General features: G+C 35.8%; 1 protein-coding gene across 8 annotated transcripts in view; it reads left to right on the top strand.

The window, feature by feature from the left end:
• The window catches only part of ROBO1 (roundabout guidance receptor 1), a 685371-nt gene that overhangs the window by 597397 nt on the left and 72092 nt on the right, over positions 1-15882 (top strand). For 5 of the 8 annotated variants that reach the window (XM_071755956.1, XM_071755941.1, XM_071755949.1 and 2 more), the window contains 3 exons: positions 5507-5627; positions 9182-9320; positions 10309-10448. In XM_071755956.1, coding sequence (XP_071612057.1) covers positions 5507-5627; positions 9182-9320; positions 10309-10448 — 400 coding nt within the window. The remainder of the gene's footprint in view (positions 1-5506; positions 5628-9181; positions 9321-10308; positions 10449-15882) is intronic. The other 3 variants (XM_071755931.1, XM_071755970.1, XM_071755979.1) reach the window with 1 other exon arrangement.

Genomic DNA, 15882 nt, shown 5'->3' with positions numbered 1-15882 from the left:
TTAGTTCTGATTAATGTGAGCCAATACAGCCTATTTTGAATTAAATCTTCCTTTATGATTAACAAAAGCCATGTTTATAGAAAGTAAGTTTGGGATTGTTACAATTTTAAACTTCTGAAAACTGGATATGCTGAGTTGTGGATTTTTCTTTTCTGAAGCTGATTTATGACATTCTGCATATGTCTTGGCTGTTTCCTCAGTCTTGGTAGCTGGATGTAGTATCAAATGCATATGGTAATTCTCATATTTGGTGTCTTTTGATAATGCCAAGTTCTGAATAACCCTCTCTGAAGTCACCAAACAATTCAGGACACAGATAACCCTTAAGCCTTTGTAGATACCCATCTTCTTGTAGATACAGCTATAATAATGAGGCCATAAAGGAGGGGAAGGCAGTCTCATGAGCAAACGAATCTGATTCTGACTCTGATGTATCCTGGCCAGATTGGCAGGGGTGCTAGAAACAGCAGCTTCAATCTGTTGTCATTTTATCTACCTTAAATGCTCTTTCTTTTTAACAAAATCTAGCTTCCTGTGCATTTTGCACCATCTTTTATATAGTCTACCTTCAGGCCTCTTGTCTGTTTGCTTGGTCTGTATGGTAGGGGGGAGCAATTGACTTGCACATGACAGATTCACAACACAGAAGAGCACTTGAAAGTATGTTTTAAACTTGTTTCAAATAGTATTTTTTGTGTCTTTGATCTGGAGGAGTCAGCACGTTCCTTCCTGGGGTCCTAGAGAATGGAACTAAAAGCAGAACTGTCTTCTCTGTCCAAACTTTGAAGTTGAACAAGAAAAACTTTAATCATTGTTGAAGACCTCTTCCAAACACATTTTGGTCTATTGTCTGAAATGTAAGCATGTTAGGTAGGGAAGAATACATGGAATCCACAAGGCTTAGAACAGGACACACTGTTTGGAATAAGATACACTATTTAAAATAAAATAACTATTAATATCTAATCTTTTCTTCTCCATGAAAACTGCAAAGTTGTCTTCTATTGCTGACATTCTATGCCTTTCAGTCTGTACTGCAATGATAAGCCATATGGATGCACTATTCCATTCTGGGATACTAGGTAGGCCACATAGAGGGAAAGGAGCAAACGATGTTACCATTGGTAACATTACTAATTAATATTGCTTGTACTCACCTTGTTCTTTGAGTGTTTTATTATCTTTTATAATTAGATGGTACACTTTTAAAGCAAAGACCATGTCTCACAAGTTAATATCACCTGCCTGACACATTTAATTTGAACAAAATTATGATGCTATGTATGCTGTAGTGTATGAGAGTAAAATATGTGAAATTTATGATATTATATATAGAAACTCTGGCTAAACAAAGAGGTCAGTGTTTTATTCTGCTATCTAAATTTAATTTTCTTACAGATTTAAATTTGCCTTAGAATTATTTTGCAACGGAGCAGATTTCATTTCTTGAACAGAATGAAACTAGAAACTAAAAAAAAGTTAGAAAATGCCAGTCACCTTTGTATTTGGACTTCCAAAGCATTTATCTCTTGGGTTCATTCTTTCTCATATTTCATAGCACATTTCTTTGAGAAGTAAATTAATTACCCACATTTATGAAAGTATTTCTTAACTCAGACAGTTGGGTGTGGATTTATACTTACAGAAATTTATCCATGCACACACAATACACATAGATACATAAAACATGGTCTTCAGATAAGTATATGTATGTGTACAGCTATATTGAATACTTGGTGCTACGTTGTAGAACCCTTGGGTCAGTTTTTATGGACATGATTTATTGCTGACTGAGTTGATTCATTATTTGTATATCATTTTTTGCTGCTGGGTGGCCATAATTTACAATTTTGGACCTGGTTAACTCTGTGGGTGCCTAGAGCTTTGTGTCTGAACATCTCCAACTATCATTTAAATAAATAAATGAAGAGGACTTGCTTGAATGATCAGTTTATTCATGAGGGGCAAACTATGGGCAGGCAGGCAGGTCACTGAAAATAGGTTTCAATAAGTCTTTGTAAGTCACCATGCTATCTTATATTCTCTTATACATAGAGCAAACCATATGTGTTACAGGCAGCTGAAGATCATCTGAACCGCTAATCACAATCTTTTTCTCTCGTTGGTATTTAGTGCTATTTTTGTACTCTCTACTTGCGCAGCCCTGATAAATTTTCTGGTAGGCACAGAGCAAAATCTCGAAGAGGTGTGAAAGTCAAGATGTGCCTTAGCAAAATTTCTGTATAAATTTTCGTCATTTCAGAATTTGACTTAAGGCTTTGGCAGTTCCTAAAGCAATTCTTCTCCCACTTACCAGAGCAGTGCAGTAGAACTGTTGGCTGTGTATCTTGTTTACTAGGAAGAAAGGTCTTATCTTTGCCTGCAGTATGGTAACAGTTCTTCCGGAGGTTTGAGATGAAATGTTACACTGTCTGTTGTTTTCCCAAACCATTATATAATTTGTTACTGTGAAGTCCAACTGGTGCCTTCTGGAGTGGGCGCACAAAGATGAGAAGAGCTGAAGCACTCAACTTAAAACGCCTCAATTAGCTGTTAAGTATCCACAGGCTAGAACTAGTTGTAATTTGCATGAGTTCAGATACTGCCCCCCAAGATGATTTTGTTGTTTCCTGCCCTAAATACCACAAAAGAATTTATAGTGCTGGACTTACTCAGTATGAGCTTAGTCAGACAGGGAAATGTAGCAGCGATTCTTCATGTGTTGGTACAGAAGTTACCATGCATGTATTTCCTTGTGGACTTTGTCAGGTCAAGCCATTGATCTGCTGTCCATGGGTACTTCTCGAGTTTCCTATTGAGAGAAAAACTAGCAAACATCACACATAAGTTACATAGATTTGTTACAGCTACAGATTTGGAACAGGCTGCCCAGGGAGGTTGTGGAGTCTCCTTCCCTGGAGACATTCAAAGCCCACCTGGATGTGTTCCTGTGTGACCTGCTGTGGGTGACCCTGCTCTGGCAGGGGGGGTTGGACTCAGTGATCTTTCTTTTGAGGTCACTTCCAACCCCTAACTTCCTATGATTCTATGATTTCATTTGCTGTATATTTTTAATAGAAGAGCTTGATCTTAGGAGGGTGCCTAATTGTTAAAATTGAATGGAAAACTTGGATAGTGACCCAACAGAGGAACAGTGCTTTCTTCTAGCCATCTACAAGTACTCTAGTTATAGACACAGGTAATTCCACACACACTTGTGGTATATCTTATTGTAACTGTGTAATTCAACACAATTTAATGTGCCATAGCCATCATTATATCTTAACTTCTAAACCCTTCTTTTGTCCTGAGGCAAACAACAAAAACCAAACAAACAAAGAAGATGAACAGAGGAAAACCCACAGGAAAAATAAAACACATGCAATAAAATTCCATCTTGGAAGCTCAGCCTCTTTTAGTGGCTGTGTCACATCTTTGGAAGTCTGTCTTAATATCCACAAGGGAATGCTTCCTCTACCCCTACTTCCTTTTGTTAATCTCAAAAAAATTGGAAGAAAAGCGGTTTTTAATGATATTTTCAGTTGTTTAAATGTTTCTACTTTAATGCTTCTCTCCATCTAATCTATGTTTTAAAAGAGAGTCTTGTGATTCCTAGAAGAAATTCCTACAATAGGTTTTGCTGGAGATTACAGTTTGCTCAAAATATATGGTTGTGTCATATTTTAATGGACTGAATGGTTTTTCTTCAGTGGCAAGTCACAGAGGAGCACAAGTGGTATGGAGAATCAGTAAGATTTAAGAGCTTAAGATGTGAGAAGATCACTGTTTGAAATCATCAGCTGAGTTGATGAATAATTGTGATATGTAAATAAATTTCCATGTTAAATCCAGTGCTTTCAATATTTAAGTACACTTAAAGTATATATTTCTGCATATCTGTATCTGGATATACAAATACCCCAAATACATGTGGAAATTTTCTAAAACTGTTTGTTTGGGGTTTTTTAGAAATTCCTTGCATATATTAATTTGGAATCAAAAGCCTGCTGTGATTTATGGAGTTGTAAAACAGGAATAAATATAGATGGCCTTTTAATAATGTGCTACATTCTCATGCTTATCATTTCAGAAAATCAGCATTCTAAAAATGCACACAGATCCTTTAAAAACATATATTTACAGGTCACTTTTATTTTTTGATTTTTCATGCCTAAACCCCCCCTTGAAATTTCAGCATTACTAGGTTTCTGGATGATAAAGGACACACCTTTTCCATTCTCAAACAGCGAGTGCCAAAGGCAACAGAATGAAATTTGTATGCAACACTGTCTATGTTACATGTGCACATTCATTTATCTCAATAACTGACTGTCATCTTTGTGTGCATACATCTTACAATGATAATAAGAACCCAACGCTGCTCAAGATGTCAAATTTTCAGGGATAGATTTCTAGCTGCAGGCGACTTGAGTAAAGTACCTCATATTGAGAACACTCATGCTTGTCACTGACCACATTAGACCCTTTCATCTGACTTCGTATGTGGCTTTTATTTATTGTTTACTTCCACCCATGCCATGAACCTCAGTGATTTTCATGTGATTGGACACATAAGTGGATGTTCACTTAAAATGTAATTAATCTAATTATGTAACATTTTTATATATTAAAGCAAACATGGTACATATTTATTACCTACACACATTTTGGTGAACTTTGAAACTTTTTCAATCATTCTGCCAATCAAATGGGAGAATAAATACTTCTAAAGGGTAATAGAGTATTGTCATATGCCTTTAATATATATCTTTAAACAAAATAATAAGATTTAGAATCACAAACAGAAATTATATTTTTTAATTTTGAGGTTATTGGAATTCCATTATCTTCCAAAAACTGAATTCAGAATTAAGTGCAGAATGTTATTTCCCAGTAAGGATTTAATTGCTTTTTCCCAGCTGCTCATCACCCTTTAAAATTACTTATTTAAAGGCAAAGAACTGGAGAATCAAAAATTTCCTTTGCTTCCTTTAGAAATGAAAACCAAAACAAGCAGAAAAAAATCATGAATAATAATGAGCATGACCAGTGAGCAGTTGGATAACATATACGTATTTCTTGTCAAGGAAAAAGTAATTGCAGCTCTTGATGGGAAAATGAGATTTATGTCTAGTGCTAATCTTTACTCTCCACCTGATTATATCAAACTGAAGTAGTACGTAGGGAGGGATCGTAGTCCTTCTGGTGAACAAGTATTAAACAGGCTGTTGAACAGCCAGTGTTCCATTATGCAGGATGAAGAAAAGAGTAATGAATCTGAGAAATTTTAAAATCCAGATGTAAAACTAAGTAGCAAGCTTTTCTCGTAAGAGAAGGGAACTACGTTAATAGTATATTTTTTTTCCACATTTTTGTGTAATTTGGAAAATCTCTGATGTCTTGGTTGATTTTCATTACCTGTAATAAGATCTTTTTCAAGTTAACACATGCTATTAAATCATTAGTTCATATTAAAGTATTTTTTATTATCCTTGATTTCTCCTAGATCAGAGGAGGAAAGCTCATGATCACATACACAAGAAAGAATGATGCTGGTAAATATGTTTGTGTTGGAACAAATATGGTTGGAGAACGTGAAAGTGAAGTTGCAGAGCTCACTGTATTAGGTAAGAAACCCTCCATTATCAATGTGTTAATGTCCAACTTCTGCTTTTTCCTTGGTAATCCTTGTGTTAAGGATCATTCTCATCTATTTCCTTTTCACTATTTATGTTGAAAATGTCCTAGCAAATGAGTGGCAGTTAATGGCTTTGCAATCAACCTTAAAATGACTGCTATCAGAAGATGCTTTCTTAGTTCTCAGTATCAGAAAATAATACTGAGAATAAAGTATCCACTGACTGGATGAGTGTCGTAAAATAATAGCAAACCAAAAATTAACATCACTAAGAAGCAGAGGCTTTAATTTTTCCCTCGTTGAAGAAAGTCAGAGTTATTCTAAATTTCTATTCTAAATAACCATCATTTCCTTTATAGTTGTGTGTACTAAGCATTGTAAAGACACAGCAGGTCTACTTGTTCAAATGATCCTAACAATAGTTTCTTTGAACATCAAAAATTAGGTTTTAATTTAGGGTAACTGAGCTTAGCTGGAAATTGCATTTTTCTTGCTCCTGCAGAAGAGAAGTTGTAACTCAAAGTGCAATCTCAGTTTTTCAACATGGGAGAATAGCTATATGATCTCTGCAGATGCAACTTTGGTGGTTTTCATTCAAAATATCTCCTATATTACTTTGAAGTAGAGGAGACCTGAGGTAGCTTACTTGATCCTGCAGAATGAATAGATGATTTGTCATCACAGGATTTTTTTTTAATTAAGATCTAAGAAATGTATTGTCAGTCCTTGGCACTTTTTCCTGCCTTCACTCCTTTCTAGAGTAAGGACCTATGCAACCTGAGGTCCTGTTCAGAATTTTATTTAAAGCAAGATTTTCCATCATAAAACAAGACTGTATGCTGTATTAAAGTTGTTGAAACTGAATGTCCAGCAAAATAGCCTGTAACTTTTCAGAAGCTCAGGAAGAATTTCGTTGTACTCCAGTGTACTGTGGAGTTTTGGGTTGGGTTTTTTTCAATTTACAGGCATTTTTGAAGATGCCATCCTCACTTTGGGAGGATATTTGTCAAATTAACTTTTAGAACTTCAAAGCAAAATCATGAATGGAAAGACAGCCATGGTTACATGAGTGAAGTCCTGATGCTGGTCTCCTAGTTAACTGTACCAGGTGATTGCTCATCACCAGTCTACTACTAACCAGTGAATAATGGTAAGGACTGTTAGGTGATCTCACCTTGAAAATACTGCTCTTGCTGAACACCTTTAAGGGGGTTGCATTGCAGAGAGAGGTCTGTCTGCCTTTTTTTTTTTTTTTAATTTTAAACATATTTTTGATTTTCCGCCTGGGAAAACTGGTGAGATTTTCTCTCCAAAGAGGACAATAATGCTTTGAATGTCCTATCAGTCCGCGTCTAGAAATTGCTAGTACACCTTATTCTTTCAACTTAGATATGAATTTAAAAGTATGAGAAACATGATTATTTCATATATTAAAATCTTTAAATGTAAATCTTCAGTTTGTGGGTTTTGGTTATTTAGAAGTTGAACTTTTGCTTTTAGATCTCTGCTCTAGATCAGAGGGAGGATTGTATTCCAGGAGCTGTAATAGTAGAAACTTTCAAAGTGTTCTTGCTAAGCTTTCCTTGTGTTTAACAAATTCTTGTGTGACAAAGATAGATACTTAAATCAGTGCTGAGACCCCTTATCGGATTATGTGTTTGAATAAGAGTGTTATGAATGGGCAAACAAAAGCTCTCAGAGTATGACTTTTCCTTTAGCAAACTTATCCAGAGAACACTGTGATTCTTGCGGGTTGCAGCAGTCCTGGCCTTACCAGACTGGTCCGTTTTCTCTTGCATAATTGTGTTGAATATTCTTAATAATCTTATTCTTAATAATCTGGAATGTTCCTTCCTTGCATTCAGATTGGTCTTTTAGTGCACCTACAAAAAAGGGGCCTGAACAGGGGTGTGTGTGTGTGTGTGTAATGTCTATATTTGTATTGCTTTTTAATTTACAGCTAGATTCATGTCTGTAGGTCTCTGTTTTATTTCTCACTTCTTCTGTATGAACCCAGATTAGAACTGACATTTTAGACATCAACTTTCTGTTTCATCTAACACTGTTTGCCTCGTGTTTAAAGAAAAGGTAAGTTTTCTACACACAAGTGTCCATTTGGCCTGGATATCCTCAAAAATAAAGGAAGCTTTTTAATAGGTTTTCGTTCAGTTCACATTGCACTTTAGAACCATTCACCATGGTTTTAGAACCATTCAGTAAGGTTTTATAAAACTGAAACTCTTTATTTGCAAAGTCAAACTAATATTCAGAACCACTTTAGTCAAACACAAATATGAGACACTAAGTATATGGGATTGTTTCTTTATCCTTCTGTCTGATGCTTTTGTACTCCTATGAGAAATTTGTGGCATATTTTTAGGTATTCACATGTCCTGAATGTGCCAATGACTTCAGACTCTTCCAGTTCCAGAGAGATGCTATTTATACATTTAATACATACAAGTCAAAACATGCAACTTCCTTCTCAACTCCTTCAGAGCTTTCACAGATTTACAGACAAAAAGGTCATTTGCCTTAGGCAAAGGAACCTGCCAAGCACTCTCCTGTTAAACCATCTCCATTCTTTCATGGACATCCTATTGTCAGCTGGTGCTGCCTTTCTAGATGGATAATCCAGGAGTATCCCAGAAATTTTTAAAAACACTTTTTGCCTTTTATGCATGAAAACCCCGCTGCACTTCAGCCTCGCATGGAACTACAGAACTATGAGTAGCTCAGCACCATAAAACTTTGAACCCTGTTGCAGGTAGAAAAGTGTGTTGATCCCTTTCCTGAAGTTTCCAACTAGTAGCATGATTGACAGAATAGCACAGCCTGTACTGAGATCCTCCTTTCTCTCAGAAAGCCTGGAAAAAGTATGCAACAGTTAATGTGACTCTCATGAGCCAGGACTTGGGTCATCCATGTCCTACAATATAAGTCAGGGTTAAGAGCAATTTTTTGGAAAACAAAAATTATGCAGAGGACAATGTGAATTTTGTTCACTGGTTCTATTTTATGTGTGCTAGAGAAATAAAATGTTGCCTTTCTAATGTAGCATTGAAAATGACTGCATTGAACACTATGTACTACTGACACCTGCAGCACTGTTTCATTCTTAAATTGTATATGAGACATTAAATTTTAAAAATTAAAACTATTTAAAATATTAAGGTATGAAATTTAAATATTCATCAATTTGATGTGTATTTAGATTTTCTGTGCAGGCTGTGTTTTTCTTTAGTTAGATTAGCTCTGAAAATGATACATAAGAAGTAAGGAAGCTTGTGCTCAGATCTTGACCCACTCTTGAGAGTGTTTGGTTCCTGTGCTGAAGTTCCCAGTGCTTTCCATCTGCAGGGCTACGGATCTTCTGCCCAGGGTTTGAAGTGAAAGGACCAGTGGCATTGGCACCTCCATCAGATTCATCACCCTGCACCCCTTGCCCTAATAGCCACAGTTAGGAAAAATTTACAGTTTGGGCACAGAAGAGACAAACCAGGACATGGACTAATCACGTTTTTTCCTTTCCATTCCTTTTAGAGAGACCATCTTTTGTGAAGAGACCAAGCAATTTGGCTGTAACTGTGGATGATAGTGCAGAGTTTAAGTGTGAGGCAAGAGGTGACCCAGTCCCTACAGTAAGATGGAGGAAGGATGATGGGGAATTGCCAAAAGCAAGGTGCAGTACATGGATTTATCTTTTTTATGACATCTAGCTTGGTATATGATGTAGCCATTCAACATCTGACAGCTAGCATTTTTTTTTTTTAATGTAGAAGACCTTGCTACTCTAATAAGACATTTCAAATTACCATTGAGCTTGACTTGAAGTTATAATTTGTACTGAAGCTTAAGAGTGGCTTGTTCTCAAGCTTTTGTTGTGACACCATATGACAAATACAACAACAACAAAAAACAACCTAAGCTCAATTAGTAATATCTATTACTAATTAATTATTCACCTGAGAAGTCTTCTGTAATTATGGAAAGTTTTGTAGTGGATTGAAAGAAGAAACCCTGTAAGAGTTGGCTTCAGTAATCCAAATCTTCCTGCTAACTGGTCTGTAGCTTTAATGAAAAATACTTCATTTTTAAGAGAAAAATCTACTTCTTGTAAAGAGAAGCACATTGAGAGCATTATATAAAGAAGAGAAAAAAGATGATGCAAAGAGAGGAAACGGTAAAAGGCCACATCCTTCTTGAAAAAAAATAAATTATTGAATCAGTTGTGATTTATCTTGCCTCTTAAGCAATTCTCATCTTCTTGAGAACGAAATTTTTTTCACATATGTAAAAAGTCCTTCATGCAGATAGAAAAATTATAGGTATAATAGTAATTATTACGTGTAGTTGTTAAAAGTTCTAACAATTATAACATCCTACATTAGAACTTTACAATTGTACTACACCAGTAAAATTCTAATCATGTCAGTAAAACTGACTTACATTGCAAATTAAATGAGTGTTTTAAATAATTTATTATATTTTGCTTTAAAACTTTATTTTTACATTATCAATTTAAAAGGACTTATAGATATTTCTATTTCCAAGGAAAATGTAGGAATAAAAATATTTTAGAGCAAACTCACTCTATTTGTATCCCTTACAGGAATTACACAAATTCTGTCATTCCTAATAATAATTGTTTTTACTGTGTATATTTAAAGATACGAAATCCGTGATGATCATACCCTAAAAATCCGGAAAGTCATGGCAGGAGACATGGGCTCCTATACTTGTGTTGCAGAAAACATGGTTGGAAAAGCTGAAGCATCAGCGACTCTAACAGTTCAAGGTAAGAATGTTTCTTTAATCCTACTCTAACCTAGAATAAAGTTGAGTTTTTTACATGGCAATGGTATAATGGAGTAGCTGTATGCAGACCAGTTGAGCCTGTGCACAAGTAGTAGAGTCTACCTATGCAGGACCTCTGTGTTAGGTAGAGGAGAAAAAAAATAGTGTGTTTGAGTTGGTTTCTTAAAAAGTTAAAGCACTTCAGATTTAAGATTTTTTTGTAGGTAGTCTTAGTAGTACAAGGAAGGGGAATTGAATATGTTTTGAACATCAGAGTGATCCGAATGAAATGACTTAAAATCTTTGTATCTAAACCCTAACAGAAAATAGAAAACCAGTGTTACCACAGTACATTATTTTTAGTTGAAAAGAGCTTTATGTTCAAGTATCTGTCATGCATATAGTAGAGAAGAAGCAAATGATATATCTGTTTGTGTATCTTTTAATACACTAACCCAGACCTCTGGAATTCCTGTTGCTTTCTCATTATAAAAGCATATCATAGCACTACTGTTTCTTTGTATGATAAAAATTCAGTGGAACTCAGTGAACTAATATGTATAAAAATCCTTCATTGCCTCTATATACACAATCCAGATGTTCACTGTTCAGATAATCCCTCTCTTCCTTTCCTGGCCAGCAGACAGACAATGATGTCACCCTGATGCTTTTCTCTAAGCACTGATGGTCCTTCTGTCCTTTTCTCTGTTCAGTGGGAATCAGTCATTGTGGAGTTCTGGGGAAATACTGGCAAAAAAAAGTATTTTATTTGGTAACAGGCCTCTATTTTGACACATTTACTGTAACAGGAAAGCTCTTGTCCTTAAACTGCTCTACTTTCTCCATCAGAAACATTGGATGTCCCTAATATCTGTAGCTGTAAGGGAAATAGAAATTCTTCTGTAGAAGCTCTCGTAAAACCAAGAATGCTGAGATGTTTTGGTTTGTTGGTCACTGTGATATTTATACATCAAAACTGGTACTTTATGTTTGCAAAATAACCAGCTTTCATACTCAGTATTTTATAATAAAAGATTAATAAATGAGCAGTAAGCAGTTTCTTCAAAACACTGAATTATTTTTAAAAGACAGTTTGTTCCAAAGATCCTTTCTTATATCAACTTTTAACCTTTTAAAATGTTAGTATTAGGAAAAATTGCTTTCTGAGTGGCTAAGCAGTTACATTTCAGGAAATAATCTATTGATAGCCCTAATCCTTCATAGTCCTGTTCAAAATAATAAGCAAATGAGTTCTTGTAATCCCATTTAAATTAATGGTGCTACTTAGGTATAAAATTACAAAAGTATGTAGATGTTAGAGATCTGGAGTGAGATATTTTAAATTTTGATACTAAAGTGTTTCTTCAAGGTGATCATAACTTAAGTCTTGATTCAGCAAGATTCTATTTTATTTTTTTTTTAAGTACTTGTATTACACAGTATATATTTACATTGCAACAGCTTGGCTCTGCAGATATTATTATGGGATAATTTGTTTCCTAGTGTGAATGGATTACCTCCTGAGCCATTTGTCTGTACTAACATCTTTGTAGGAGGGATTGATGTACTGTAATATATTAGGCCAATTTGTGAGTTGTTAACATAGTGAATTATGATCAAAATCCATTTATTAGAGTATCCAGGAGAAGGAAAGGAAGGAAAAGGAAGGAAAAAAAAAGTCTCCTGTAGAAAACATTTATTTTCCATTAGATCTTTTACATATTTTTCTTTTTTTTTCCTCTTTCTCCTGCTTTTCTGCTCTCCACTCCTCTCCTCTTCCCTCTTACTTAAAACACTTCTGTAGTTTTTTAAAGGGTTAGCTTTTTAGCTGTGCTCCATCTAGAAAGGTAGATTCGATTTTCTTGTTTCAGTGCTAAAAGGACATTGATCTGACTGTTAGTGGACACATAGCTCTTTGTAGAGAATTTTATGAGGAGTATTTTTTCCAGGTATTTTAAGAATGGAAATGACAAGTGTCTGCCATGCTTTTATTAATTAATACATCATGTCTTGACTCTAGAGATTAATAAATGTATGCTCTGCAGTGACAAATGGAGTGATTTTCATTACATCTTTGTAAACAGGGGGTTGTGTTAGAAATCATGGCCTCAGAAGTGACACCTGCCACTCTGCAGACCTTTTATTCGCCAAGGAACGAATTGGTGTTTTTCCTTGGTTTTGGGTTTGACTGGGTTTTGCTGGGTTGTTTTGGGAGGAGGATTGATTTGGATTTTTCCCCCCTCAGTGGCTCAGCAGCATGCTGTGGTGTTTTGGTGCCCGAATATGTACTCTAGGAAAGAATATGAGAGTTGTAAATGGCAACCCCAGAGGATGCTTCTCCATCCATGTTAGGAAAGGGGCAGTCATCATCTCTCAAGTGTCAGTACAGTGAAACTGCTGCACTGGATGAGGCCTGGCACACAACAGAAAGGGCTGTAAGAAGTGCTCCTCAGAAGACTACTGAAGCCTTTGGGTTGCTAGGACTGCAAAGAGGACACATCTTCTTCTGTACTTGTCATTTTTCAGACCTCAAGCACTGTGATTGACCTGTGTGTGTAGTGCGCTGTACAGGGTTATCTAGGGTATTAAGAGGTGAAGCGTGCAACACCAGGGCTAATTGAGATACCAGGGTGTTGGGGATGTGTTGATGAAACACAGTGAAAAGCTAACCTGGTGTCTCAGCAGAAAGCTGCCCTGGGTTGAGAGGTGTTATTACCTCCAGGTCAACTCTGGCTCTGCTTGATCCAGCAGATGTTGAAGTGGGTAGTGCATACCCTGCAGTGCTCACTGTCTAAAGAAAACTGCACAGTGCTGCCTCTGAGCTAAGGAAAGGACCCTCTCTCTATCTGTAGACTAGGAAATGTCAACTCAGATAGTTCAGCAACATACAATACTGCTAACACTAAAAAATACAAAAGAGGCAAGGGAAATTCAATTCAGTTTTAATGTTCTTCCTGCTCATGTCGCCAGCATCACAGAATCTGATTATTGGAATCACTGTTTTCCTTTATACAGACTCATAACTTTGGGGATCATGTTTATTTTCTATGTGAAGTACAGATGCTGTATTTTTATTGCAATTTCAGTCATATTCCTAAACCAAATTTGGAGAGCTGCGTTGACATAGAAGTTTGAACCCCTTCACTAAGTCTTTCGCTATTGCAGTTTAAAAGCATTTCCATCTTTAAAACTGTTTTTCAAGTTATCTTATTTTCTCCCTGGAAAATTAAATAGTTTAGTAAATCTATTCCTTCTTTTGTTTGCATTTTCCTAAAATTAAGAGTGTTTCAGCCTACTGTTTTCATTTTGCAGCAATGTGTAGTGCATATGTAAGGCATACAGAGACATTGCTGAACACATGTGGAACCATTTCATTCAGGAAATGATTAATTATTAAATGGATGCCTCAGTCGATACAAACTGCCAGGAATCACCCCAGGGTACAATACATTATATTTTACCTGTACAGGACATATAACCAACTAGCTAATATGCTCCAGCAAAGAAACAATGGCCAAAAGTCTATCTCTGGAATTCTCTCTTGCTGTAGCACTAAGCAAGTTGTGTATGTAACTTACATATTCAAGATGCTTTTCATGTTTTTGTTGAGATTTCTATTATATTATTTGCTCGCTTTTATGCTTTGAAGCAGAACTGTAGAAGTTATAATATCACATACAATTTAATTGAAGCTCACGTTCCTAGGACACAAAATTGCCAAAAATGCATGCCTCAGAACTTCATTTCAAAAATACATTTAGTTTTACCATTAATGAAAATAGAAGTAGTGCATCTTCAGAAACCTGCAGTTTCATATTACCCATAAAAATGTTTTTAAATAAATGTAACAACCAAAGGTTTTACATATTTTCCCCTACTTCAATTTGCTTCGCTCCCATTTGCAGTACTTAATTAGGCTTTTTTAACATCTAATTTCATAAGAAGTTTACAATTTTTAATAGGGTTTTTTGTTGTTTTTTTTTTTTTTAACTCTCATACAAGTGGAAATTATGGCTCCAGTGGAAGTCCCACTAGGCAGTTGGCAAGAATCGTTGTAGCAGTGACAGTGTAGTTGCTACTCAGCAGGAGCTGGAAGAGAAACAGGTCACATAGATAGATTGACTTCAGAACTGTACAAGAATGATACCAACATTGAGACACAATTATCAGCTGGTTGGTTTGACTTCTTAAATCTTCTTCCTCGAGCAGTGGATCTGGAGGAACTCACAGCAGTTGTTACAGTGCTATGCCTCACATGCACCTAAACATTTAGCAGCAATGTCTGAACTGTACAATTTACATTTTGCCATGGAAAGACACTATATACATTCAGTGTTATCAGTTTGGCAAGAAAAAAAAGAAGTCATGTGGAAAGTACTTTGGCCAATTCCTCTTTTACAGTGGTGATCTTTGATATCAAGGATTTTTTTTAACTTATGTGGTCATTAATTTCAGAGTTAAAAGTTTGTCTGCGAGTTTGATAGTGAGCAGAACTTTTGATGAATTACTTCTGGCTGTGATTTTTCTGTACTAGTCAACTGACAAGGAATTTTAATCTGAAAAGGTGACACATGCTTCAGGTCCGGAATTTCCTCCTCCTACCACCCCCTTTTTGTACAAAGTAGCTTCAAGGCAAGATATAAAAGATGCCTATTTGATAAGGCTTCTGGGTAGGGCTAGGAATACCACCTGGAATGAGAAGCAGTAGGATTTACTCTTTTATCTGCCAGGTACCATATAAAGGTCTTGACTGTGTCAGACTGTTGATGCACATTACATGATGGCTGTAAATGTAATTGCTTCATAGGCATCTGAGCTAGCTACATTAAAATAATAGTGAAAAAGTTCAGATTTTTATGGGATAAAAAAATCTGCTATTGAGTTCCATGGTGGTTATGATGTATTGCAGTGAACGCCTCACAGTATCGTGGGTGAATTTTAACCACTTGAATTTTAAAACTGAGATTTGGATTTAAATATGAACTTGTCTTCTTGTTTTCTCTTTAAGTCAGTATTTCTCCTTTTGGAAGAACTAATTTTAGGCCATATTCAGTTTTCAGTCTCCAGGAAAGAGGAAGGAAGATTAGTGATAGCCCAATGAACTGCAGAGAGATTTGTGTATCAAGGGTAGGGTGTTTGAGGTTTGGCAGGATGATTGAGGGAAGCCATCTCTTGTGGTTTGTATATCTTAAAGAGGCAGCCCTTTAAAACTGCTGTAAACTATGACAGCACTTAAGATTTCTATCTAGGATCTGAGGAGTTGCCACCTATTTCTGGTGAAAGATTATAAATCTTAAAAGTTAATCAGAAAGAACTGAGGACACTATCTGAAGAGGAGATGAAGTGCCCTGAAGGTGCTTGTTCTACTGATGCAGGAGATGAATGCTAAGATTCCTGAAGCATTTCTAAAATACAGGTAAAAGAAGGAATCAGTTAATACTTCAACA

The sequence above is a fragment of the Heliangelus exortis genome, chromosome 1, assembly GCF_036169615.1.
Source record: "Heliangelus exortis chromosome 1, bHelExo1.hap1, whole genome shotgun sequence".
Classification (NCBI taxonomy): Eukaryota; Metazoa; Chordata; class Aves; order Apodiformes; family Trochilidae; genus Heliangelus; species Heliangelus exortis.
This window is presented reverse-complemented; position numbering and strand designations above follow the sequence as displayed.